This window comes from Halyomorpha halys, unplaced genomic scaffold (genome assembly GCF_000696795.3).
Source record: "Halyomorpha halys isolate HHAL.00 unplaced genomic scaffold, Hhal_1.1 Scaffold385.1, whole genome shotgun sequence".
NCBI lineage: Eukaryota > Metazoa > Arthropoda > Insecta > Hemiptera > Pentatomidae > Halyomorpha > Halyomorpha halys.
In genome coordinates, this window is record NW_027112337.1 from 789,000 (window position 1) to 815,714 (window position 26,715).

Consider the following 26,715-nt stretch of genomic DNA (forward strand, 5'->3'; position numbering starts at 1 on the left):
AAGGCAATTTTTTTCGATTTAACATGAGTTTTTCCATTTAACACGCTTTAGCATGTTAAACCAAAGATCATGAATACCCCTATTATATGAAATAAACATAATTCAATACCTTTTAAATCTTTTTCCTGGAGGTGAGTAGCATTATCACTCAGCGATTTTGCAGAAGATTGTAACGTAAGAGCTTTATCATTCACAGTACTAAGTGATAACCTTGCAATAGATATATTAGATATAACATTTTGTACAACATTACTGAGTTTACTAATCCTTTCCGTAGCATCATTCAGAATATTATTTCTAGAAAATAGTGAAGAATAGTAACATATTATTTAAAAACCATTGAGTACTACATGAAAGAGACATGATTTTCAGAGATAGCTACCTGAAATTATTGACTCGATCATTCAAAAAGTCCAGCTTGATTTTATTAGACTTGGTATTATTTAAAGCATTTCTGACATCATCAATTTGCTTAGTCATGTCATCAAATGCTGAATTATAGGCACCTGTTGCACCAGTTCGTTTCATATTGCCAGCTTCTTCAATTACTTCGACTGTTTTATCTGAAACAGTTTATAAATCAGATTGCTTAACTTTTTATCATTAAACTTGAATATAGGAAATCAAATAATTCCCAGTATAAATAAATAAAAATAAAATAGAATAAATAAAAAATTAATGGCAGACCAAAACACACATTATGATTACAGGAACTCTAAATTTGATCTCAAGATGGACATTCTATAAGAATTGAATTACAATAATAAAAATATACACTTTCAAATATACTTAAAATCTGAACAATAATCATTTTACCATCAAACAACAATGAACAATGATCATCTAAAAGAAATTATATTCAAGTGTTGATTAAAAACAAAAAATATCCACCAGGATATAGTCAAAATCAATATGTTTAAAGACAAGTTCACATTCCACTCTGTGGTACTAGCTGTTGCATAATAATTATTAGAAATTGTAAAAAATATAAAAAAAAGGGGGAAGTAGAAAGTGAATATGTTGATTTAAAGGACCTAAGAGGTTTGATTCAATAAAGTTCATGCACAGAAACACATTCTTACTTTAAGGTGATAACTAATGGATACCATTAAGAAGTTAACAAACATTCATTTCTATTAAAAATGGCTGAAAATTTATTTCTTGTATATAGCATCCACTGAATAAAGGATTTTTTGATAAATTAACAAATGTGAGCTAGGTTGTTGATAGAACTTAATGTGGTCTGAATTTTTTAATTGTGTCAATATCTAACTATTAAATTATGGACTATTGTATAGTTAAAAAATCCCTTCATTCAGTATTTCTACATTGTTTCTAGCTACATCAAAACAAAATTTCAATCTCATAGATAAAGTAGACTTAAAAAAAAAAAATCACAATTCATAGTCTTATTGAGACAACATGAAAATTTAAAAAAAAATAACTTAGAAATAAATGAAAAAAAAAAAAAAATTTAGGGATTGACTATAGTGGAATGGCAGGAAATGAAGCTCCAATTGTCCAAACATGGACTGAGGAACAAGTATGGTACTTATTTTGGATTCAAATTTAAATCCCTCCTAGTGCTCAAAAAAGCATAAGGTTTGCACTGTATAATCCAGAAATGAATCTAGAATAATAATCATAATTATCAGAGATAGTTGACCGTGGATGACTTGTACGAGGATAAGATGGTTGGGGGTGTGGTCAAAATGAAACCCAATAAGTTGATGTAACTTATTTAATTGTGCCAACATTTCGGCTAGAGTTTCTAGCCTTCATCAGGGCTATTTTGAAAAAAAAAAAAAATTATTTTGAAAACTACAATAATAATATATGGTGAACATAACTAATAACGTGGGTAAGGAAAATGAGAAAAGAAGGGGTAGTAAAATAAAGATAGGGAAAAAAAGATAATAAAAACGAACCTGTTAGCTAGAAAACCAAACGCCAAGTGGTAATCTGCGCCGATAACGGCAAAACTCATAATTAAAAAAGACGTTACAATGTGTTTTTAAGACGAAATGTTACGAGTGGGAAAAAAGTAAAAAGTAGAAAATATTTAGAGGAAGAAAGTGTGTGAAAGGGTGATGACAAATGGTTTTTGGAAAATGTTAAAAATATATGAATGGATTATGGTCCGGGTACAGGCAAATAAAACTCAAATAGTAATAACTATTTTAATTGAGCAATGCCAACTTGGCTCAATTAAAATATTTATTACGATTTGAGTTTTATTTGACCATATCCGGACCATATTCCATTCATTGATACACATGGTCAATCAGCAATCTTCCAGTTAAAAATATATATATGTACAAGGGATGACAAAGTACCGGAAAATGACAAAGTGTCATGGGTATTTAATAACCGTTAAAAAAGGGAAACGTATATAAGAGGGGGACGACAAATGTGTAAGAAAAAGTTTAAGAAGTGAAATAATACGTTACAATGTGGGCGTGGCAATTAAAAACATTCAGTGTTACATCGGGACCTGCTCGTGCTATACTGCAGGTGTCCCGAGTGTAATTTTATGATTAAATTAAATATGTGGAAAAGGGGGGCTGGAAATTGTGAGACTTTCCGCTGATTAACATGCAAGGAAGGGTCGGCCAGAACGTGATGCGATAACTCTCTGATTACCCGCCTAGGAACTGGACGCTTGGGCAATTCAGAGGTGATCCGATCAACCAGCGCCCGGACCTTGAAATTCGTGGTGTCATCGATAAGGGACCGAAGCCGGAACGTCATCGCACCCTTGATGTTGGCGACCTGAGAACCTCCTAAACCGGCGATTCTTCCGTCGAAGGGTTGCAGCTGGCCGCCAATCCTCGTGGCGAGTTCGGCAGTAACAAAGGTGTACTGGCTGCCGGAATCCAGTAGTAGCCGTGATGGCGCGGAATGCTTAGACCCGTGCAATACGGCACACGCAGTTCCCATAACTGCCTCAGAACAACAACCACGAGGCCCGGACGTATCACGAATATGACCCACGAAATCCGCGGACTTCGGCGAAGTGACGGCGGCGGGAGAACCTGATCGGCTCTCAACATGCAGTACGCTGTGGTGCTTGGCGCGACAAAACGTACAGTTGAACACCGAAGAGCATTTCGACGCGTGGTGACCCGACCTCAGGCAGTTCTGGCACAGACCGGATGACTTGATAAAGTCGTTACGTTCCTGAGGGGTCAAGGCCAAAAACGTATAGCACCGACCTAAGAGGTGCCTCCCATTACAACGGGGACAACGTTCTTTGCCGGGAGAGACGGATTTCCCGCGTGAAGAAGTGCCAGGTGACTGGCGACGCCCCGATCTGCCCGAATTCCCTGGAGACGTGCGCCTAGGTGGCGACCCGGATGGACCCGGAGAAACTCGTTTCTTCGTGCCGACTTCACTGGCAAGCATGGAGATTCCGCCCTTCCCTCTACCGGCGGGTTTAGCACCTGGAGCGTCGGAATGAGGCTGCATATCGAGTTCTTGAGACAGCTTGCACGCCATTAATCTCTGTCTCACGAACGCTGTAATATCGTCGACTGCGGGGAACTCGCTGCTTGCATGGGCAAGCTCAAAGTGCCGTCTGGTGACGGGGTCCAAAGCTCGGAGAGCTAATGTGGACAGGATGACATCCGTCTCGTCCTCTAAAACCAAAGCCCGAAACGACTCGACCCCCTCACCAACCTCGGCCAAATATGCAGTGTACTTCGCGCGTTCGCCGCCAGACGTAGGGCATTTGTGGTTCAAGACCCTTTGCAGGCATCTTGAAGCGAGAACGCGCGGATTATTATATTCGCGCACCAGCGCGTTCCAAGCCGGCTGATAGGAGCCGGTATCGAATGGGAATCCGGCCAGCAGCGACGCGGGTTCTCCAATGAGGGCATTTTTTAAATAATGCATCTTGTTCACGGGCGCCAATTGCGTGTTGTCGTGAACAAGAGCGACAAAGGTGTCCCGAAACCGCCACCAGGAGGATAGCTCGCCGTCGAACTCCGGGATCCGAATGTTGAGCAATTATATTCATGCAAAACAAACAATAAATTATTATATTTTTTTTCTTTTAGAAATAATGACAATATATTAATAAACCACACTCACACTATAAATACACACTCAATCAAACACACATGCAAATACCACTAATAATAAATTAATTTTAAAATCGATAATTCAAATGAGTAAAGTTGGCTTTATTCTACACTACACATATACTGTAAACTCTGGGTGCATTAACCTATAATGCCTAGTTGCGCCTAGGGTAGAGGCAGATGGGATTAGGCTTCAATAACAAGCCTGGCCTCCCAAGTCTCTTTAAATCTAATAAGATCACAATTTTTACGCCTAACGCTAATTATCATTTTAAATGTGAACAATTGATAAATCAATTAAAAGAGTGGGCGAAATGTCTTACACAAAAAATGTTTTTAATAAGTCTCATAATTTTTATAATTCCATAAGAGTTCGATCCTCACACGGACTGCACCAATTTTGTTACATCGGGACCTGCTCGTGCTATACTGCAGGTGTCCCGAGTGTAATTTTATGATTAAATTAAATGTGTGGAAAAGGGGGGCTGGAAATTGTGAGACTTTCCGCTGATTAACATGCATATATTTCATTCTATTTATAAAGTATTAATCCCTGGAGGGGCAGACAATATTAGTGTGTTAGGTTTTAATTTAATTTCATTATTTATAGTAATATAAGAAAGTGGGTGGTCTCATGTCATAAATAATAATGTGCTTATCTGGTGGCTGCTGGAAGTTTCGCTGTCGCGGTCACTTCCGCGTCCTATAGCCGCTTCCCTCGTCAAGGTGTGCGGTGGGCGAAACGGTGAAGACCGTGTATCTTCACCTGTGTCTGAAAAGACGTCCTCGTTCCTCTTCAAGGGCTGGCCAGCGTGTCCTGGAGCCTGGCGTGATGGTAGGGGTAGGCAAGGTCCTAGCTTGCATAATGCTTAGGCTGGGGCGGCATTGCAGTCGCAGCGTCTTCGGGGTCTTCCGGTGTTCGCGGCAAGGGGGGGCATCAGAAAATGAGACCCCCAACCCCGACTTTATATAAATCCCAAAAAAGAATGGAAAAATCGGATGACTGAAATCCGACATTCAGACTACATTAAGTTCTATCAACAACCTAGCTCACATTTGTTAATTTCATTTTGACTGCACCCCTAAACCATCTTATCCTCGTAGAATAATAATCATGAATAAATTCAACATTTTCGTTTTTTCATTAGAGAACCCCTTGTAGCAAATATTAAAAAAAAAGTTGTGTGTGTATATATATACATATAAAATGTTTATTGATTTGAAAAAAAAAACCACTGAGAACCTAATTGATGGAAGCTTAATAGACTTATTAGAGAAATGTGCCAAAATAACACCATAATAAAACAATAATGCCTGTCACATTAGAGTCAACATTCTCCAAAAAATTCAAAGCCATGAAAGGATTTATTTAAAGTGTTATTTATTAATGTAATAGACGAGACAGAAGAATTGGTGATGGCTGCGCTTTTGTTCTTTTTAATTTACAATTAGTTTAAGTAAAACTGAATATCAATAAACATTAAAAACACATGTTTCTTGTTGTGGATATGTGAGTTAAAACAATATTAATTAACCTAGTTATTTGAATATATTACACTGGTGACAGGTAAAAGGGGTATTAGTATTAGAACTCGTTAATAAAATTAGATTGTATTCAGGTTCGAAGGGGCATTAAATTTAGACAAACTCACTTCACTTACCATTACAGTCTAATAAGGTAGTTACCATGGAAGCAGAACTAAACAAATTAAAAGCCAAAATGGAAGGTTTAAAATCGGAAGTAAAATCTTAGAATGAAGTTTCAGTACGTTTTCAGACATCGATAAGTGAAAATATTGTAAAAAAAGAATTAGGCTTGCAAAATTTGATACAACCTTGGGGAGGATTAGATAATGAAGATGATGTTAAGACGTTTTTGCAACACGTCGATCTTATTGCTGATACGGTTGGACTGAACAGGAAAAGGTTTTGATTTGTCGTTCAAAATTAACCGGACCTGCAAAGGCAAGTGTTGCATCTTATCCGGAATTACTAAAACCCACTGCTCGGTTTGATCAGATGGTAACAATACTGCGAAAGGGCTTCCAGGGATCTATTACATCCGAGCAGCGATTATTAGAGTTAAACTCCGTCGAACAACTTCCGGGGGAGGGGGTTCGTGATCATGGCGATAAATGTCGAAGGTTAGGAGAGCTAGCTACTCCTAAATCGTCCTAGGTTGAAGAAGCTAGCTGGGTAAGAAGTAATTATGAAAAAATCATTATGGCTACATTTATAAAGGGCCTTCAGCCAGAAATTAGGCAGCAATTACAGTTTGAGCCTCCTTCTTCATTTGAAGAGGCCATAAATAAAGCATCAAGAGTCAGGTCAGTGAAGCGCTCTCAGGTGGTGTGATGGTAAAAGATGTGTGGGCAATCCGAAGGAATTCTGATAACCGGTTGGATCTAAGATTTACAGAGAAGAGAGGAAATGTTATCGGTGTAATAAATCAGGGCACTTCGCTAAAGAGTGTCCTCTAAAAAAGCCAGCTAGAGCACAAAGGGAGAGAGAGTTTATTCGATCTGATAATAGAGGGATTTACTTTGTATGCGGATCGACGGAGCACTTTGCAAGAGGCTGCCCTAGACGTGCTATCCATCGCATCTGGTCGCATCCGGTGTTACAGGTGCTCTAATAAATGTCCGAGGGGAGCAGGTTTAGGAGTGTCAAATCCAGTCGACAGTTTTGTCTCACCGATTCGTTGTTGCAGACGTGGTATTGAGAGTAGACGGTCGGATGGGATGGGATTTGATAAGTAAATTAGGACTTTTCATCGATGCTGCAAAGGGGACTATTGTGCAAAGCAATGGAATGATTGAGTAATCAGCTCAATAGGAACGAACTACGAGGCGTGAAATCAGTTTTAGGAAACAACGAACTAGAGGCAATTCGGGTTTATGCTGTGAATAAAGTTTCTATCCCGCAGTTTAGTGAGATTCTAGTTAAGGGTAAACTAAAAGAACCGAGGAATGGAGATGTATTGTTGGAGCCTGTGGTGTAAGAGTGGCCCGCAGTATTAACAAGATCGATGGTAGAAGAGTCTGTTTCAAAATGATTAATTTGTCAAATGAGGAGGTGGTGATACCTAAAGGGCAATGTTTGGGTCTGGCTGAGGAGTTTGGGACAAAAGAAATTTTAAAGCATAATGTGACAGACAAGTTAGCAAAGATGGGTTAGGGCTCTGGGTGTGGAGAACCAGAGTACTTTGAACTTGATCAAGGAATGTAAAAAAAAAATTATCCCACTTAACAATTAATGAAGGAGGGCAAATATTAGAGGTATTAAGAAAATATATACAAGTTTTCGAACCTCCTGGCAAAGAGGGTTGCCGCTTGGGAGTGTACCATCGAATTCGAACCATGGAAGAAGGACCAGTTGTGAAACGACCCTACCGTGTACCATTTCATCAGCCACCAGTGGTGGCAGAGCACATTCAGGACATGCTTCAAAAGGATATCATACGCCCTTCGGAGAGTCCGTGGTCAGCACATGTAGTACTTGTAAAAAAGAAAGGAGATGGTATCTCAACATGTAAGAACAGGTTTTGTACCAACTTTCGTGGTTTAAACCAAATTACCAAAACGGATGCTTACCCACTCTCATTGATTGTTGAAACGCTAGAGCGTATGGGGCGAAGCAGATTCTTCTCTACCATAGATTTAGCTAGTGGTTATCATCAGATACCAATCTGGCCAGAAGATCAGAAGAAGACTGCCTTTAAGACGGAGGGAGGACACTTCGAATACAAAAAGATGCGTTTTGGTTTAGTTAATGCATCGGCAACATTTCAGAGACTAATGGATCAGCTACTTTCAGAAATAAAAGGGGATGAATGTCTAGTATATCTTGATGATATTATCGTCTACAGCGCAAATATAGAGGAACACTGTCAGCAATTAGGAAGGGTGTTAGCACGACTAAACGAAGCTAATTTACAAGCGAATATGGAAAAGTGCCACTTTGTGCAGAGTGATGTACATTATCTGGGACATATAGTTTCCAGCGAAGGTGTGAGGTGTGAAGGTGGATGAGTATCCAGTCCCTAGAACTACTAAGGATGTCAAAGCGTTTTTGGGCCTAGCTGGATATTATAGGCGATTTGTTCCGGGATTTTCCAATCTTGCAAAACCTCTTATGATCATCTTAAGAAAGAATGAAAAATTCCACTGGGGAGAGGCGCAAAGAACATCTTTCGAGGCTGTCAAAGAAGCATTGTGTTCAAACGCTGTTTTAATTTATCCGGATTTTAATGATCCCTTTATACTATCAACAGATTCTTCGGGTGCAGCATTAGAAACGGTATTTTCTCAGATGAGGGAAGGTTATGAGAGACCAGTGGCACATGCCAGCTATCAACTTAATAATGCCGAGCGTAACTACTCTGCCACTGAAAGAGAATTACTGGCAGTAGTATGGGCCACTGCTCAATTCAGGTGCAATTTGTTAGGAAGAAAATTCACTCTAGTAACGAATCATGAAATGGATGTTACATTTGAAAGATCCTTCTACTTGGCTAGAGTGGTGAACACTAATGGAGTATAATTATGACATTGTTCATAGGCCTAGAGTACGTCACCAAAATGCCGAAGGCCTCAGTAGAGAAGTGGGTACAATAAATTTGAAGTTTCTCGACAAAATATCTTTCTTAAAGAAGCAAGAAGAAGATGTTAGGTGTCGCAATATTATCAGAAAATACCTGGAAAAAGTTTCGAAAGGTAACCAAGGTTTATGGTATTGGGTGGACGATACATCTAATACTGATACATTGAAGATAATGATTCCAGTTTTGTTACAATCTTTCATTATTAAGGAAAATAACGATTCCTTGTGGGCATGTCACCCAGGGGAGATTTGCACGGCAGCACGAATTCAGGATAGATTCTACTGGCCCGGCTTACAAAATGATGTAGCAACATATGTACGAAATCGCCAATCTTGTAACATGAGAAAGAGTGCAAGAAGCTTGCTAGTTCCACTGGGCCCAACATTAGAAGGGACCTACCCCTTCGAGCTAGTATCACTAGATATAGCAGGTCCATTTGGTCCAAGCACAAAAGGAAACCAGTATCTCTTATCATTTATAGATAATTTCATGAGATATGCAGAGGCGGTGCCTTTAAAGCAACAAAGGCAAACGAAGACGCTGTGGGACTCTCTGGCGCACCTAGTGCGTAAGGATGCAGCCGATTGGGATCAATGGGTTCCCTTTGCTCTGGCAGCCTACAGAGCAACACCTCATTCTTCAACAGGGTACTCACCCTATTATTTATTGTATGGTCATGTCTTTGAGATTCCATTTCCATTTAATTTGTCTCGAAATACATTTCCAGGGCGGATGAAAGATTATATTTCAGCACTAAAAATTAAGCTTTCTGAAGTTCACCAAAGAGCCAACAAATCAGCAGAAAAGGCTTAAGAAATGCATTCGTGAAATTATGATTCAGGGAAAGGAATGCGAAATTATGTGGAAGGAGAATTAGTTTATTTATATGAACCAGTTATGACTCGAGGGGAGTCAAAGAAATTTAGGCATCCTTGGTCAGGCTCGCACAAAATTATTAAGAAGGTGTCATCATGGACGTACACCCTATTATTACAAAACGGAGGGAGGTACACCATACACGTAAATAGACTGAAACTGACTAATCTAGAGGATAAGTCAATCCCATTCGCGAATTATTCCCCAACATTATCTGGTTCTTCAGAGCGAGCCATGCTCTCCGAACAACTAGGAAGAGGATCGGCCATTGACCAAGAACTAATGGAGGCACCGAATGATGTACAAACGAAGAGACTCTACAGAAAGTGATGAACTTGACATCGATGACACTGTTCATGACCCTAACTGGTTCCCCGAGTCCGAAGATAAAGGTAGGGAAAATGTTAGGTCACCTTATCAGTTACGAAGTAGAGCAAGGAGCCCAGTAATATAATCTGCTCCACAGAGCAATATCTAAATTCCACTCTCACATATCCACAAAAGCGATTTCTAATGTAATGTACAAAAGTAGTTTAAAGATAGCTAAATGTGAATATAAAGAACTGAATTTTGGTGTTTATCACGGATATATTGCAAAGAGAGAGAGGATGAAGATAATGTAGTGTCAACTTATACCAGCCAGGTAGATCAGGGAAATTGGATAAGACATGCATGGAACCACTTGTTGTCTAGTTAAGCAGGAGTGAGGGAGCTAAGGGTTAGTGGGAGAATAAGGAGAATAAAGTGAAGTTTCATGTAACTCCACTTTTTAATAAAAATATATATAATAAACGCATATGTAATAGACGAGACAGAAGAATTGGTGATGGCAGCGCATGCGCGAGAGGTATCGGGCAGAGAGGGAGAGAAAAATCATATGTTCTGTTGTTGGATGTTTTTTTAATGGATGGACTTAAAGTCTAGTGTATTTTTGGTTTTTCAGTGAGCTAAATCAAGTTGAAAAACTGTGTATTGAGAAGTGATCTTTCTCTCTATCTCTGCCACGACCAGTTGAGTGCAAGTACATACGCGTCATTGTTCACTTTTGGACATAGATAACAATTGTATGTATTTTAATTGTAGGTTAGATTATAAGTTAATAATAAGTACATAGATATATACTTAGGGATAAGGTAGATATAATTAGAATAAGATAGGATAGGGCCTTTATTAGTAAGATTGTTCTTTTTAATTTACAATTAGTTTAAGTAAAACTATATTTCAATAAATATTAAAAACACATGTTTCTTGTTGTGGACACACAAGTTAAAAAAATATTAATTAACCTAGTAATTTGAATATATTACATTAATAACCATTCATAAAATTTACATCTCTGTCACTCTAAAATAATAGGGAGGGGGAGAGGAGGAAGGGCAACACGACTAAAAAAATTAAGACAAATATACACTTACAGCGCTAATTTATATTCACTAATGATTAAAATATCCGAGCCAAATAGAGAGGGTATAAACGATATATTTAGGAAAGCTATAGATGTACATAAGAAGAAGGGATTAAGCTTGAAGTATTTGGAAACAGAGCACCTTAGCACTTAAACAGTGGAAGTAAACATTGAACATAGCATTAAAACAGTGGAGATGTTTAAACACCTTGGGCCAATCATACACAATGAAGGTATTTCCAGTAACTTTCACTAGTTACAGGAAAGACAATAGAAGAAAGCAGGAAAGCCACAATATTACCAAACTCAACTTTCTGGAGCTCTAATATACTTCCAAAAAAAAATGTACAAAAAATAAATAAAAAAATCTGTATTTGAGTCTATCACTATATTTATCTCAGAAACATGAGACATTAAAGTTAAAGACTGTTAAATACTATTAGCACCCCTGGAAAAGGGCAACAAGATAAATACAAATAGAAAAGGATAAGAGAACAGGCAGAGTTAAAATAAAAACTCCCTCATACACAATGAAGGAGAAAGGTTAATATGATTTGGACAAAAAAAAGGAATGAGGTTATTATGAAAATGTAAGTGGAAGGAAGAAGAAAAAGAGAAAGACCAAGAAAGAGGAAAGATGAAGTAGATGAAAATTCAGGGAAAAACCAGCCTTAGATGACAGAAATGGAAAAAAAATTATTGAAGATAATTAGGTTTTAAAACCACAGAAGAAAATTAAAAAAACAAGTTGCATAGATGAATTTGGAAACATACAACATAATTTTTATATCAAAATAAAATATCAAATAAAGTAATGACTAAACGAACAAGCTTAGTTACCTGAAAGACCACTTATGACAAGATCCCAGTTATCAAAACATTCTCCACATTTTGAACAAGAAAGATCAGATCCATTGTAACCACGAGCACAAGTGTCACATTTTTCTCCACCAATCCCTTCTTTGCAAAGGCAAGTTCCATTTCCTTGATGGCAGTGCCCATCCACAGAACCTTCTTCATTACAGGAGCAAGCTAAAGAAAAACATTTTACCAAATATTATATAATAATAAAATATACCAAATTAAATTAATGTTGTTAAGGTGTTTAGACTTACTTCACTTTGACATTTAAGGGAAAAACATAAAATAACTCGAGAGTTGTGACCCACCAGGTTACTGACATTAAAAAAGAATGAAGTATTGTACTGTTCAGGTTGATTTGGAATGGTGACTTAATAATAATATACTTTTTAAAGTAAAATTCTTTCTTTCTTTTTATTACTTCTTATGTACCTTTTAAAAGTTAATTATTTTCAGCAATTATTGAGTACCATTTTAAAGTTTGTTATCCTTTTTTAAACTAACTAGTAACTGTTTTTAATTGCTTATTGAGTACCCCATAGTTGGAAAAATGCCTATTTTCCAATTATTTATTTAAAAAATTAAATATATTGGGAAATTTATTTTCTAAACTAAACCATTGTAATTATCAGAAGTGATAACAAGTTGTATGTTGAAATTTTCTGGTGTATATATCTAAAAATTCTTATCAGACCTTGATGAAATTAATAATTATATTAATTTCATCTTTCATCAAAAGGATGCACCTCTAGGGTGGTATTAACCACCCTAGAGGTGCATCCTTTTGATAAAAAAAAGGAAACATATAAATCGGTTTAAAATTAGCCAAGTCAGAGTGAAAGCGCACGCACCCTCCTTTTTTGAAATGCATCAGAAACCTCATATGAAAAAATCTTAAACTGCAATTTTGCTTCTATTAGTGTTAACTTTCACTTCTTTATACATTCTTACAATTACAAACAGAAGACATTATTGATGATATTTAAACAATTTGTTACTGAACAAATGCCTAACCTTAGCATATCTGATATTCATTTCTTAACTATACAAAAGACAATTCTGTCATCTGATTTTATGAAGAGTTGAACTGGCTTTACATCTTCTTCTGCCAACATCATTATTTCATAATTTCTTATTTTATTATTATTGAAATATTTATTATATGTTAAGAGAATTTAATTTTTTTCTAATTTAACTCGCTCATTTCATTTCATGAAACAGCGTAGATTTAAACTCCATGGTAGTTCATTCAATCCCAGACAGATGTTTTCCTTTAATAGTAAATTTTTGTTATTCTGAAGGGACCTATTCCCAGAATGTTTATTTTCGATTCTATTTGAGTAAAAGTTTTTTTTTTTTTAGATTTTTCAGACATTCTTCATTCATCTTGATCTTGCAAGACCAAGAAATTGTTCAAATCAACTATAGTCATGGCTTCTTCCTACCAAAAAGTGTCTCAGTCTTTAGGATAACCCGCAGCACATAAAAGTGATAGAGGTAGGGCTTCCAATCAACAACTATCTGAGTATATTTGATGACCAAAAATTCTGATTATAGTAGGTTTGTCTAACTATTTTTTGTCTATTCCTGTGCCAGGCTAAAAGCAGAATCTAGTGTAAAGAAGAACCATTTATAAATTCTTAAAAGGAAAAGGTATCTTGGTTTCCTAACTTAATAATTAGGTGTTCAACAATGAACATTGTTAAAAAATGTATTTTTAACAATTGGAAAATCAAATATTAAGTCCTATTTCCCACTTTTCTGGTCCTTATAATGCAAAGCTGATTTCAGTTATAAAGAGTTCAATTATATTCAATATATCTTTTGTAATCAACAAGATTCAGCAAATGTTTCAGTTTTAATATATTAATATCAAGAGAGATTATTTTTTTGTTTAGTTGTATTAAAACACACATTTTTAATAATACATAACAATAATAATAAAATAATAATATATATAAGAGTGTAATAAATATTTAAGAATTGAAAATTAATACTTACGAAAGCATTCATCATTAGGATCACCCCAAAATTTTGGCTGGCATTGATTACATTTTTCACCTCCAAAACCATCCTTACAAGAACATTCACCAGTAAACTGTAATAGAAACAATAGATTACCATTTTTATAACATATTGTAACCATGTTATCTGGTTGATCGATTATAATTGCAATTATCGATACATTAAAACATATGTTTTGTTGGGAGTGTGTAGAAAAAAAAACAGAAGAGTAACTCTAGGTAAGTAAGAAGTGCTGTGAATATTTTCGCTCTATTGCAATAAAATATTGTTGTTGTTTCTGTTTTTTGAGTGTTTGTTTTTTTGCCTAGGTAATACACGACAATTGGTGTCAGAAGCGGGATTTTGGATGAGAAAATGAGAAGAAACTATTTTTTTTTATTGTAGATCTGAAGTGAAGTATTGAGTTACTTGAAAGAAGAAGAGGTTAGAGTCAGTTATCAAATGGGCCTTTGGGGACATATGGAAGGCTTTGTGTCAGTACTTAAGGAAATGAAATATGGCCAGGATGAATTGAAAAAAAGTCTGACAGCCAAGTTAAAGAACATTGAAAAGGATTGAAGGAGCACAGGGAAGCAGGTTGGAAACATGGAAAACCAGCTAGGTATTTTGTAATCTTAATAGGAAAAAGTTGAAAAAAAAATCTTTTTTTTTTTTTTTTTTAAACCAGAGGCAAATGCAGTGATATTTTACATTTATAGTCAAATAAAATCAAAAAACGTTAACTGTTGCTATGAACAATACAAAAACATTGGAAGCTGAACAATGAAATATGAGGATTATGAAAAGTATGGAAAAAATGATTAATATTAATAATATAAAAAAAAATATTGATTGAAACCTTTTAAATACAGAGTTCTTAGATGTATTAATTAGCATTATACTGATAAATAACATTTATTTGATCAATTGTAAGTAAGAAAAATATTTCGTTACTTTGAGTCAAATGAATTATCCACAAACAAGTATTTAATGAGATTTATAACAAATTTTATATTTTGTAATTTTCATGTTCAATTTAGATTTGTTTTATTATTTAAATTTTAAGTTATTTCTAATACATAAAAAATTGTAATTTTTCAGAAAAATAAAATGGGGTCAAAGGGCTGAGGAAAGGAATTTCTTAACTTAACCTCAGGGGAGTAGCCGAGGGATCTGTGAAACATAAGCTTAGTCTTAAGGACGCTACATCCATGACTGTCCAAGAAAAGTGAAGAACCGCATCCTAGACTGGGAAGTTGTGAAATCCCCAATCCAAGGCAGAACAGTGTAGGCTTTGGATGTATAGCTGTGAGTCAACAGTCAAACTTCGCAGACTCTGGAAACCTGAGTGACTTCTAGTTTTATGTACCCTTTCTGTGGTATACGGGGCTCTGCCAAAGGTGACCATTTATCCCCAGCTACTCATGGGAATGGATAGGAGAATTTTTAATATAACTGAGAGAAGAGGAGGAGAAAGAGATTTTCCCTCAAAGTAGCGTTGTTACTAAAAAGAGGCATCAGGGTATATACCTTTCCAGCAGCCTATCCTGATGGTGTATTTGGAGAGGAGGAATTTGACCCCATCTAGACAACCATCACAGACATGATCTTCAAAAGGGATCAAGGCATATGTTCAAAATTCTATGGGATGACATGGGAAAATGGGTGGTTGCAGCTCACATGCCATTGAAGCGACAGCACAGTAGATAATTGATAATGTAAATAACATAACAACCATGGGAGGAGGCAAACATCAAGGCTTTAAGAGAGAATTAATTTCCTCTTAGAAAAGCAGTAATAATTTATCACCTCCCTAATAGAGACTAAAGAAAAGAAGGAAGTCTGTGATATGATCAGAAAGCAAAATACCTGCTTAAATGCAGAGACCTGGTGAATGCTCAATAGGGATGATAGCTCCAACCATACCCTGCTGGTTGTGGGAATACCAGAGGAACCCTTCAAGGCGCTAATAGAACAGGGTGCCATTTTCTATAGCATGTTCGAAGTTGGTTTCAAAGTGGTAAGAGGAGGTAAGCAGGAAAACAATCAGGGAAAGAGACTCAAGGAAAGGTCGAACCAACTGAGTCCTCGGCTAGCCCTATCAATCCAGCAGGTTCAAAGGGGTGCCATGCAGGGTCCTCAGGGTTTAAGTTGAGATCCAAATTCACTAAACCTCTCCCTGAAAGAAGAACCTCTGAAAGTGGGAGAAGTTCCTTATTAAGAAAGGAGAAGGATTTTTCATGTTTTTCATTTTTAATATATTTTCAATATCACAGATTGATGATAAGTCATTTAACTGAAGTCGTGATTTCAAACAATGTGCTCTTACAACAAGGGTGCATGCTTCAGTAATAGTTGGCTCTTGTAGGACTTAGCATTATGCTCTTGAGTTTCTTAAGGTGACTTTTATAGTATTATAAGTTTTTGGATCTAGAAAGAGACTCCATATAATTTGATTAATTTACCAGTATGAAAGTCACCTTAAGAAACTCAAGAGCATAATGCTAAGTCCTACAAGAGCCAACTATTACTGAAGCATGCACCCTTGTTACTGGTACTGGTAAATTAATCATATTATATGGAGTCTCTTCCTAGATCCAAAAACTTATAATACTATAAACCTCTGGTCATAAAGGAATCATAGGTAACCAGAAAGTATATAAGCTAGTTACACAAGGTGCTAAATCCCAACTACTAGGGCCAGAACCTTTTATAAGGTATTTGTTATTTGGTAGGTTTATAAGGTATTGTAAGGCAGGTTGTCATTAGCATACCAGCTAGGTAAATGTGTAAAAAGAAATTGCACCAATGGTTTTCATGACTGGTTTGTTGTGATGGTGTGTTATGTAGATGGTGTAGTATTAACCTGACCTGGAAATCTTCAGCTGAACATTGTATATATGTTACCCAGAGTGTGCAGTTAATTTATGCTTTCTCACCAGAAATGTTTTTATTATAATTTTTTTATACTTCCAGCTTTTTTTTATTTGTGTTTAAATGTAGCTATTTCTATTTTTTTTTTTCAAGAAATATTTAATTTTTAATTTTTTTTATTTTTTGATAAATGATTTAGAATTTTATTTAATGATTAGCCAATCTCTATTAATTTATCTAAAACAAGGGGATATTTATGTTTTCTTAAGCTATAAATTAATCTTAATTGAATATTCATTTCGAAACACTAAAGATTTATATTATTTATTATTTTTGTATTTCAAACTTTATTTTATGTTAGCATTTTTTTTTTGTGTTTTTTCTATGTATGAACTTATATTAGATTTAAAAAATGTTATATCCTATTCCCCATCCATGATCCTTTTTCCTAAAACTCTACTTCTCAACTGTTTAGCCATGATTAATACCCTGAATTCCTGTCACATCAATGCACAATCCCTTATTGCATACTACAATGAATTCCAAAAATATTTTCTTGACAATGTTTATCACATAATAGCAGTATCTGAAACCACCCTGACCTGAAACCTACAATCCATATTAGATATCCGTGCTCCTTTGAAAACCAGAACCATATGTCGCCCCAATGCACGTTGGCTGACCCCTGAAATAAAGGAAATGATGAAAATGATAGATGCAACTAGGCGCAAATACCGTCGAACCCGTTCATATGTCTTACTGTATACCTGCCGATTATATGTCTTTGAAGAACCTCCGGAATGAAACCCAATCCGCAGTCCGACTTGCTAAAGCCACCTATTTTCATGTAATGTTGCTAATGCTTTTTCCAATGCTCCTGATTCCAAATCCAAATGGAAAAAACTTTGTAACCTATCCCTACCAGAATCCAATAATCTCAGTTCCTTCCATGTGACTCCAGGTGAGCCCACAGACCATTTCTTATCCTACGCTCATAATTCCTCTACTTCCGATATTCAACATCACAATTTCAACCCTGAAGACTTCTTTTTCTTACATCTGTCCTACAATGAATTACTTTCTGCTGTCCTAAAATCCCACACTGATTATGGCCCTGATAATATTCCAGCAAAACTAATAAAACTTTCCTATCGTTATTCCTGTTCTTTACCACATCTACAACTTTTCATTGCAAAACTGCATATTCCCATCTTTCTAGAAAACTGCCCTTGTCCAACCTTTGAAGAAAATTTCCAACTCTAGCTCACTGCACGACTTCCGTCCTATTTCTCTCCAATCTAACCTTTCAAAACCGTTAGAACGCCTTATTCAAAATCAACTCTCCAACATCCTAGATGAACATTCCCTTATCAACCCTTTCCAATCTGGCTTTCAATCTGGTTATTCAATGCAATCCGCTCTCCTTAAAATAACCCATGACCTCCAAAACTCCATTGAACACCAAAACCTCACTATCCTCATCCTTCTAGACTTTCCCAAAACGTTTGACACTGTTGACCATAACATCCTCTTTACTAAATTGTGTAATCTTCCTCTATCCAACAGTGCTCTGTGTTGGCTCAAATCCTTTCTCTCAAATCCGTCCCAGTATGTAGTCATCCCAGGTCAACCTCCATCAGAAACCCTCCCCCTCTCCGGTGGTGTTCCTCAAGGTTCCTCTCTATCTCCTACTCTATTTTCTATTTACATTAATGACCTTCCCTTCCAGATCCATCACTCCCAAAACCACATCTATGCAGATGATTTCCAAATATACCTATCCTTTCCGCCTTCTGACCATCAGACACAGAAAAATTTCAAGAAGATTTAGATGGAATTTGTGAATGGTCGAGTGCTAACAAGTTGAAGCTAAATACAGAGAAGACAAAGGTAATCTTAATAGGCTCCCATCACCTGCTTAAAACTGGTCCTAATATTCTAACTCTGTTCCTACATGATAGTCTCATCAAATTTTACCTCACCATCAAAAACATGGGATTAACCTTTAATCAAATGCTTTCCTGGAAAAACCATGAATCCAATATCTCCCGCCGTACCTTTTCCACTTTAAAAAGTCTAAATTACCTCCACAACCTATTTCCATTTGAAACCTGTAGGCTCCTAGTCACTTCTATAATATTTCCCTACTTTGACAATTGCTGTACGGTATATGGGGGCGTCTCAAGGGATCTCAAGGCAAAATTAAAACGTTAGATAAATTGCAGTGTAAGATTCATCTTCGGGATCCCAAGGGACGCCTCTGCTTCCCATTTTCATGCAGAGTTGAAGTGGCTTTATTCTTCCTACTGTTGTAAGTATTTCCTGGCATTCTTCATTCTCCAAGTCATCCAATCCCACCATCCTTCATACATCTCCGAGCTCCTTCAATTCGTTCCCGGTCTTCAGACTTATACACAAGGGACCACCGAACCGCTGCTTTCGATAGATCGTTCATTATCTGATCCTCATCCCAATGGAACTCCATCCCTTCCAACATCCGTCGCTCCAATACCCTCCTTACCTTTAAATCCCGCCTGTTCAATAATTTCTTATCCATTCAGACCCCAATAAATTATAAATCAATATAATAGTAAATATGAATATAAACTATTATTTCATTCTTAATTATTTTTACATCATTTTATTTTTATTTTATTTATTTATTTATTTATTGTCAAACTGATTAAAGTGAGAAAGTAACTTATAATTATTTTTTATAATCACTATTTATATTTCTTTGTATTTTTGTTTAAGCATCACTGAGGCTCCTTAGCCATCATCTGTCTATTTCTCTGTATTATTCTAAAGGGACTCGACCCAGAATAAATAAAGTATTATTATTATTATCGTGAAACAAAACCAGTTTTTTTTTGTTTTGTTTTTTAATATTCTGGTAATTTTTCATGCAAAGCTTGATTCAAATTATCATTTGTTGTCAGAAGCAGTCAATATTAATGGTTTTGCCAAGTTTCAGCTGTTCATAATAGATCACACCCATCCGATCCTACCAAACACAAAGCATTGTCGCATTGTCTTCTATCCATAAAAATTTAGCTTTGCAATGAATGTTGATGGTTCACCTCGATACATGCTTATATATATATTGTAATATGCTCTTTTTGAGTAAATAGTATATTTTGATGTATAAAGGGTTTTTAATAATGTTTTATTTTATGTATCATTTTAATATTGTTCATTTGTTTTGTTTATCCAAAAAGCAAGCTAACCAATTTTCATTGTCCATAATAAATTCGTGATTCAAAACAAAACCAAGATGGCGGTACGTATTCTTCAGTCATCAAGTCCGTTGAATCAAGGCCATGTTGAGCAGATTCAAATATCATACAAACTGTTATAACTCTTTCCATCTTAATTGAAAATACAGTAAATTTAAGAAAAAATAGAAGTCAAGAAATAGTGTTAAAGAATAATATTCAGAAAGTAAATCATTTGCAAAAATCCCTAACTGTCGTGCGACAATTGATGTTTACATGGAACATCGAGGCAGGTTTTGGTTTTTGAGATTCATTCGTTGTTTGGGCGCGCATGTGAAAGGATGTTTCCAAGATGAAGAGATCCTCATCAATTTCTGTCCAGCAAGATTGGACAGTTTGAAAAATGAAGACAACCAAGAAGAAAAGCACTCTTGAGTTTGGATTGCCTGGTGAGAGGAAGTCTGTCGGCTGGAAGCGAGAAAGTTTGGAAGCCATTGTTGTGAGGGAGAAATAGCTTTTTGGAAGGAGCTGGAAGCCATTTTGACGATAGGACACAACATTAAGAAAAAAGAAGATACCAAGAATCATCAAAAGAAGATTGAGAACTTGGTTAGTTTTGTTTATACCTAAATTTAAACACATTTGTAAAAGAGTTATTAATTTAATTAAGTGTAAATAGTAGAAGTATCTGTTTCTGATTGCCTAGCAACTCGCCCTGAGATTAAGAGTCTTTTATATTATAAAATCTAAATAAAATTATATTATCTATTTAATATTAAAGTTTTTAAATTTCAACCCAAGCTATCTCTTTTAGATATCAGAATTACAAGTTAAAAAATATAACATTTCGTTTTATTTTATTTTAAATAATTAAAAATTATTACAATATATGCATCTTATATGCTAAGGATTGCCAAAATATATCAAATTTTCACGATCAGAAATAATCTGATGACCCGCAAGTAGTTGTGTTTGCTTATCATTCTAATACAACAATGCTTGTGATTTACTGTCTTTAACCATTTATGTTGATCTTCCAGGTTTTTGGTTTCTCACATCAAAATTGCCTCTTTTGAGTTTTTCAAACCAATCAAAGCACTTTAATTTACCAACAGCACGATAGCCATAAGCTTTGACACATGATTTGATGCGATTCTAGAGCAGTTTTCATCATGAAGCAATATGCAGTTCATCATGTACAATACTATTAATAAAAACTATGTTGTTTTATGAAACTTGTATAGTTATGAGCTGAAAATTTAAGACAGGTTAATGGTAACTACATGTTACAGCTAGTGGCGCTTATGGACAAATTCCGATTTCACATTTACAAACCTGGTATGCCAAATGTACTAATAATAACAGTATACAAGTATTATAAACAAACACACACATAAATAAATGTAATGTATATGTAACTTACCTCATTGCAGTGTGAATTTAAAGAGCCAACAGGATCACAATCACATGGAATACAACCATTGCCTCTAGCAATAGCCCAATGATCTGTTTTACAATGTCCACAATCACGGCCTTCAACATTTGGCCAACAAGGGCACTGACCAGTAACATGATCACATGGCCCTATCTGTGTGTTAGTTCCCAAAAGGTTGCATAAGCACTCTGAAAAATGGATTAATGAAACCACAGAAACTACATAATTTTTTATTCAGAACAGTAAATTGGGCACGGTAACTCAAGCATGATAGGTAAGAATGGAGTCTACCAATATGGGAAATTTAAATTCCCGACTACTAAAATTCTTAACTATCAAGAATATTCCTGAAAATTCCCAATTAGCAACATTTTTACACTCATGCATTAATTAACTGATCTAATGATCACAATGATCTCTGCTACTTCTCTACTTGACAAATATCTATAGCTAGAGAATTTATCAATAAATTTTTTATACATTTTACTGATTTCAATTGTAATAAAGATTATTAAACTTAATAATTAAAGATTATATTAGCTTTAATGATTAAAATGATAACAGTATTAATAGATCTGTAAATATTTGTTTGATCCGTAGCATCAGCCGCAACAGGCTGCTGACACCAATAGTATGTTGCTGATTTTTATATAAATGTTTTTATCTCTTAAATATAAAATGTGCAATAATTAATATATTGCTTGATATATTCAATACATTTTTCTTGCTACTTATTACATAACAACTATGTTTTACATTTTGGTAAAAACAAACTAAAAGTAAATAAAAACCAAAAAAGGATTGAAATAAAATAAAATATATAATATTTATTGATGAATTTTTACAGTAATAAATGTTTGGTTCTCTTATGTATCTATCAACAGGTTGTTGTTTTTGTATAATTTCCAATTTCTGTTATGAATGATTTCATTAGAGTTAGGGCAAGATTATAAGAAATTATGAGTCAATATGTATGGTGTCTATATTCAGTTCTGAGTGCATTTTAGTCGTTCTAGTGATATGAATAGTTATTAACCCTTTAAAGGCTCCAGCGGATGAATTGTGAAACCCGGATCTCGATAGTTTATAATTATATTATTTCATTCAATATACCAAATTAATTTTGGTCTGATTCTGGAATCAGTACAGTATGCTTTGGACTTTTGTCACAATTATAATATTTCTTAACATCAACAGCTTTACATTACAACCATTTTTTAAAATATTTTGGTTTCAATGTCTCAATTCTAACTACATTCTATAACCTCCTAAAACTGATTCCATGAAATAAGTAGACAATTACCTCTTACGTTTTTTCTAGAACTTCTTCTGAAATCTCTCACTACGTAGCATATGATTAAACTTTTCATATTTATTCTGATATTTCTCCAGGCAGAGTTCTAGGTCATATGGGGTTGTTTACTTTGAAATTAATTACAAAAACGAACCACTAAATTTTTTTTATAAAATACATAATTTTTTCTAATTATTATGTTAGTCACATTTTTAAAAATTCATTTCTAACTATATTATTTTTTTTATAAAAAAAAAAAAAAAAAGGTTTTAGCTGCACCATGTCACTGAAATGTCAAAAAGAGGATGATGAACTATTCAAAATAAATAAAACAGAAGTAATTTGATAAGGAGAAAACACTGACGACAGTTGGCTGAAAAATCACCTCATATGGCCTTTAGCAGTTAAAGGGTTAATAATTTTGAAGGATTTGTTTTGGAATGCTTTTAGTTTTTTCATGTTGGTTGGATTATTGAAGTCCCATATGGGACAAACGTTATGATGGCCTTAGTACTGCTTTATAAAGCACCAATTCATTTCTTGTGGATAATTTAGATTTTTTATTAAAGTATGAAAAAATTGTATACATTACTTTCTTTGTGTTTTCTAATGTTGAATTAATGTGGAGGTTAAATAACAGTTTACTGTCTAAAGCAACTCTTAAGTATTTAATTGATTTGGCAAACGAGAAAGGAATATCATTTAAAACGATGTTCAATGGAAGTATAATCTGTCTTTTCATGAAAATGATGGCTTCTGTTTTTTCAATATTTATAAGTAACCCCCATTTTTAAGGTAGTTTAATTTTTTTTTAAAGACTTCTTTGAGTCTATTAGTTGTATCAATTCGATGAGGAGAACAATGCTGTATCATCAATAAAGAAGGCTTTATATTAACATTTCTGAATTTTGGAGAGTCAATTAATATTATCGATTAATAAATTAAATAATATTAGACTTAGACCAGCAATGATATGATAACCAAAACTAGGTACTGTTACTTTTTATTGACATAAAACCTATTTTTTTTTCTTATAATTTAAAACATATCAATTAACACATGGATTATGCATTCAAAATTTAACCAATTACACCATTTATCAAAATAATATCATAACTTTAATTGAAATAAATAAAAACATTACATATTTATGAGAATTTATACGTTTACATATAAATTTTTTAAATTTCTCTTTACATTTTTATGAATAGTTGTTTTTTACTAGAATTTTTAAAATCAGTGAATAATTTAGTTAAAAATTAAATATATGTACATATAAATAGCGTTAATAGTTTTAAATGTTATAAATAATTTGTGAAACATATAATTGTTGGTAAAAAAAATTTTTTTTTTTCTGAAACAAGAGAGTTTTATTATCTAAAGCAAAATAAAACTGTATACACACTACTTATAACTGACATGGGGAACTCTGAACCAAACTTGTCTTGTGGAGGAAAAAGTATGATCCTAAGAGATCCAAGAGCTTTTCTATCAATTAAAAACTATTAATTATTAGGAATTAAAAACTAGCGGAGGCATGGGCATAGCTACAGATCCTCAGGATTCGAGGGAAGAATTGGAACATGAACATTGAAAAAGTGGCTAAAATTAGGAAAAGAAAAAAAAGACTAGAAATTATATCCTCAAATATTTTACTTTCGGTTTTTCAAATTTTTGCAGCTATTATTGCTCATCAATCGTAAAAATTCACAGCAGCCACTTTTTTATCTGTGTCCAGAACGTGTAAATCACAAAAAAACCTCCAACAATTATTTTTACCACTTGTGAATAATTGGTGTGGAAAATCAAAGAATCCTAAAGAACAAATCCATTCAAGAAATTAATTATCTGTAAGGACCCAAAAAGTATTTAGTTATTGAGGCATCATCATCGTTGCAGCCATTTTAGTTTCCTCAGAAGGTCAAGTACATTCATATTACGATGACAGATTCATACAGAACATTGAATTCTAAAAATATTTTGTTCTTTATTGGAAAATTGTTGATTGACTGTATAATTAATAAAAAGAAGATGGTCTGGGGTAAAAAGTTTACTCTTAATAGTTGTTTTACTATTAGAGTAATTTTTTACCGTACTCAAACCATCTTCCTTTTATTAATATTTTGTTGTTGCACCGCATCCACTTGTAATGCAATGTAATGTAAAAAAATTGTTGTGTTTTTTAGCAATTATAGCTTTCAAGATGTATTCAATATGAATTTGTTTTGAAATCTGATTCACTATCAGAACCCTTTAAAAAAGAAATTAACCCATCCTATTGGAAATTCCATAGATAGCAGGAGAAGGTTAGAAAATTATGAATACTCTCAAAAAATAGACCATATACCACAGTTATGACCTAGTGAAGGTCAAAACAAAATTCTAACAATTGTAGATTAGGGAGGTAAATATATATATATATAATGGGATACCCTGTATATAATATAAAGAAAATTCCAGAACAAGTTGGTACCTGAGCACTGTTGGTTTAAAGCATCCCCATAAAAATTTGCTTTGCAGCGTTCACAATGTGGACCAGTTGTATTATGTAAACACTGGAGACATTCACCAGTTTTTGAGTCACAGTTTCCAGGGAGTGTCTTATCAACATTATTATTACATTGACATGGTTTACATGAACCATTACTTTCTTCTGGATTACCAAAGTAATTATCTGAACACTTATCACACCTAGATCCTAAAAAAAATAAATATAATCATATAATCTAAAAAATTATCAAATTAAATTAGTAAAAAACAATTCTTTAAAACTGGATTAAAAAAAACACATTTGAAAGACAAAATTACAACAGCAATAAGGAAAATATTGGAGAACTACAAGCACCATAAGAAAAATTACTTACTGAGACATTTTTAATTGGGTTAAAGTTTAGTTAACATTTCAAACATTCAACAAGAAGGTTCTTATAGGAAATTAAAAAAAATTCTTATTGAATGGAATTAAAATTTTATGGCCTAATAATTTTAATAAGAAATAATATTTCTTTTGCTTTTCTAATGGTAACACCTGCTTCTTTGAGAGCATTGCTGAGTTGATCCAGGGAGCTAGAGGGTGTTTGAAAGTACATAAATGTAAGGAGATTTGAAGAGAGGCATTTGACCATGTTGTCAATGGATAAATTAGGTTCTAAGGAGAGTAATATTTGCTATATCAAAAAATGTTTACTTGCTGATCAAAACACTATTAGACCTCGGTGATAATTTCTATTGAGATTAAATTTGGCATCAAGGCCGGCTTTTCATACTCTGCACGTATGTAGAAATATTTGCTCTCTAAGAAATTTTTGTTGTGGCCCTCAATATTAGCCAACTGTATAGGACATTGCTTAGGAGCATCGGCATTCATAATGATTTGCATTTTTCTTTTGTTATAGTATTAGTACAGAGCAACCTCATACTGGTATGGCTCTTGCCAATGGTTCCAGTCAGCTTTATTAGCCCTCTGTGGACTCTGTCTGCCATATTAGTTTTATTTTTTTGTCTTTATTATTTTATAAAATTTAACAGCAGGGAGCTAGGGGCCTGGTAGTTCTGTATTAATGGTCTTTCAAAACCTAAGGAACTTACTTACGGCCTCATCAAAATTCACAGCATTCATTACATTTAGTGTTTAAAGGAAATATTATTAAAAGATAGTATACTTTATATATATAATATACAAACATCTAAACAAAAATATTATTCTATTACATCATTATAAAAAAAAAAAAATAAATCATTAAATTAGTATTTAATATTTTTTGCAATGCATATACAATAAATACAGTAACAGGAAAATTAGATTCAATAAACAGTTCAAAAAGGCCCAAGTCGACAATAGTAAAATATTTAAAAATTTTTATTAATTTTAATTCTTTGAAACGCCTATACCCCATCCTAGATTCCAATCATATAATCCCAGATCACCAAATTGGATTCCGAACATCCCACTCCACTATCCAGCAATGTCATCGTGTGGTGGACGTTGTCTCGTCTTCTTTGGAGCGCGGAATGTACTGCGCGGGAGTCTTTTTCGATATAGAGCAGGCTTTTGATCGAGTCTGGC

General features: G+C 34.4%; 1 protein-coding gene across 1 annotated transcript in view; it reads right to left on the reverse strand.

The window, feature by feature from the left end:
• Nucleotides 1–26,715, reverse strand: part of LanB1 (laminin subunit beta-1) — a gene marked incomplete in the record, with an annotated part of 117,514 nt that overhangs the window by 34,268 nt on the left and 56,531 nt on the right. The window contains 6 exon segments of the mRNA XM_067050256.1: nt 110–297; nt 383–563; nt 11,807–11,998; nt 13,829–13,925; nt 21,344–21,543; nt 25,123–25,347. Coding sequence (XP_066906357.1) covers nt 110–297; nt 383–563; nt 11,807–11,998; nt 13,829–13,925; nt 21,344–21,543; nt 25,123–25,347 — 1,083 coding nt within the window.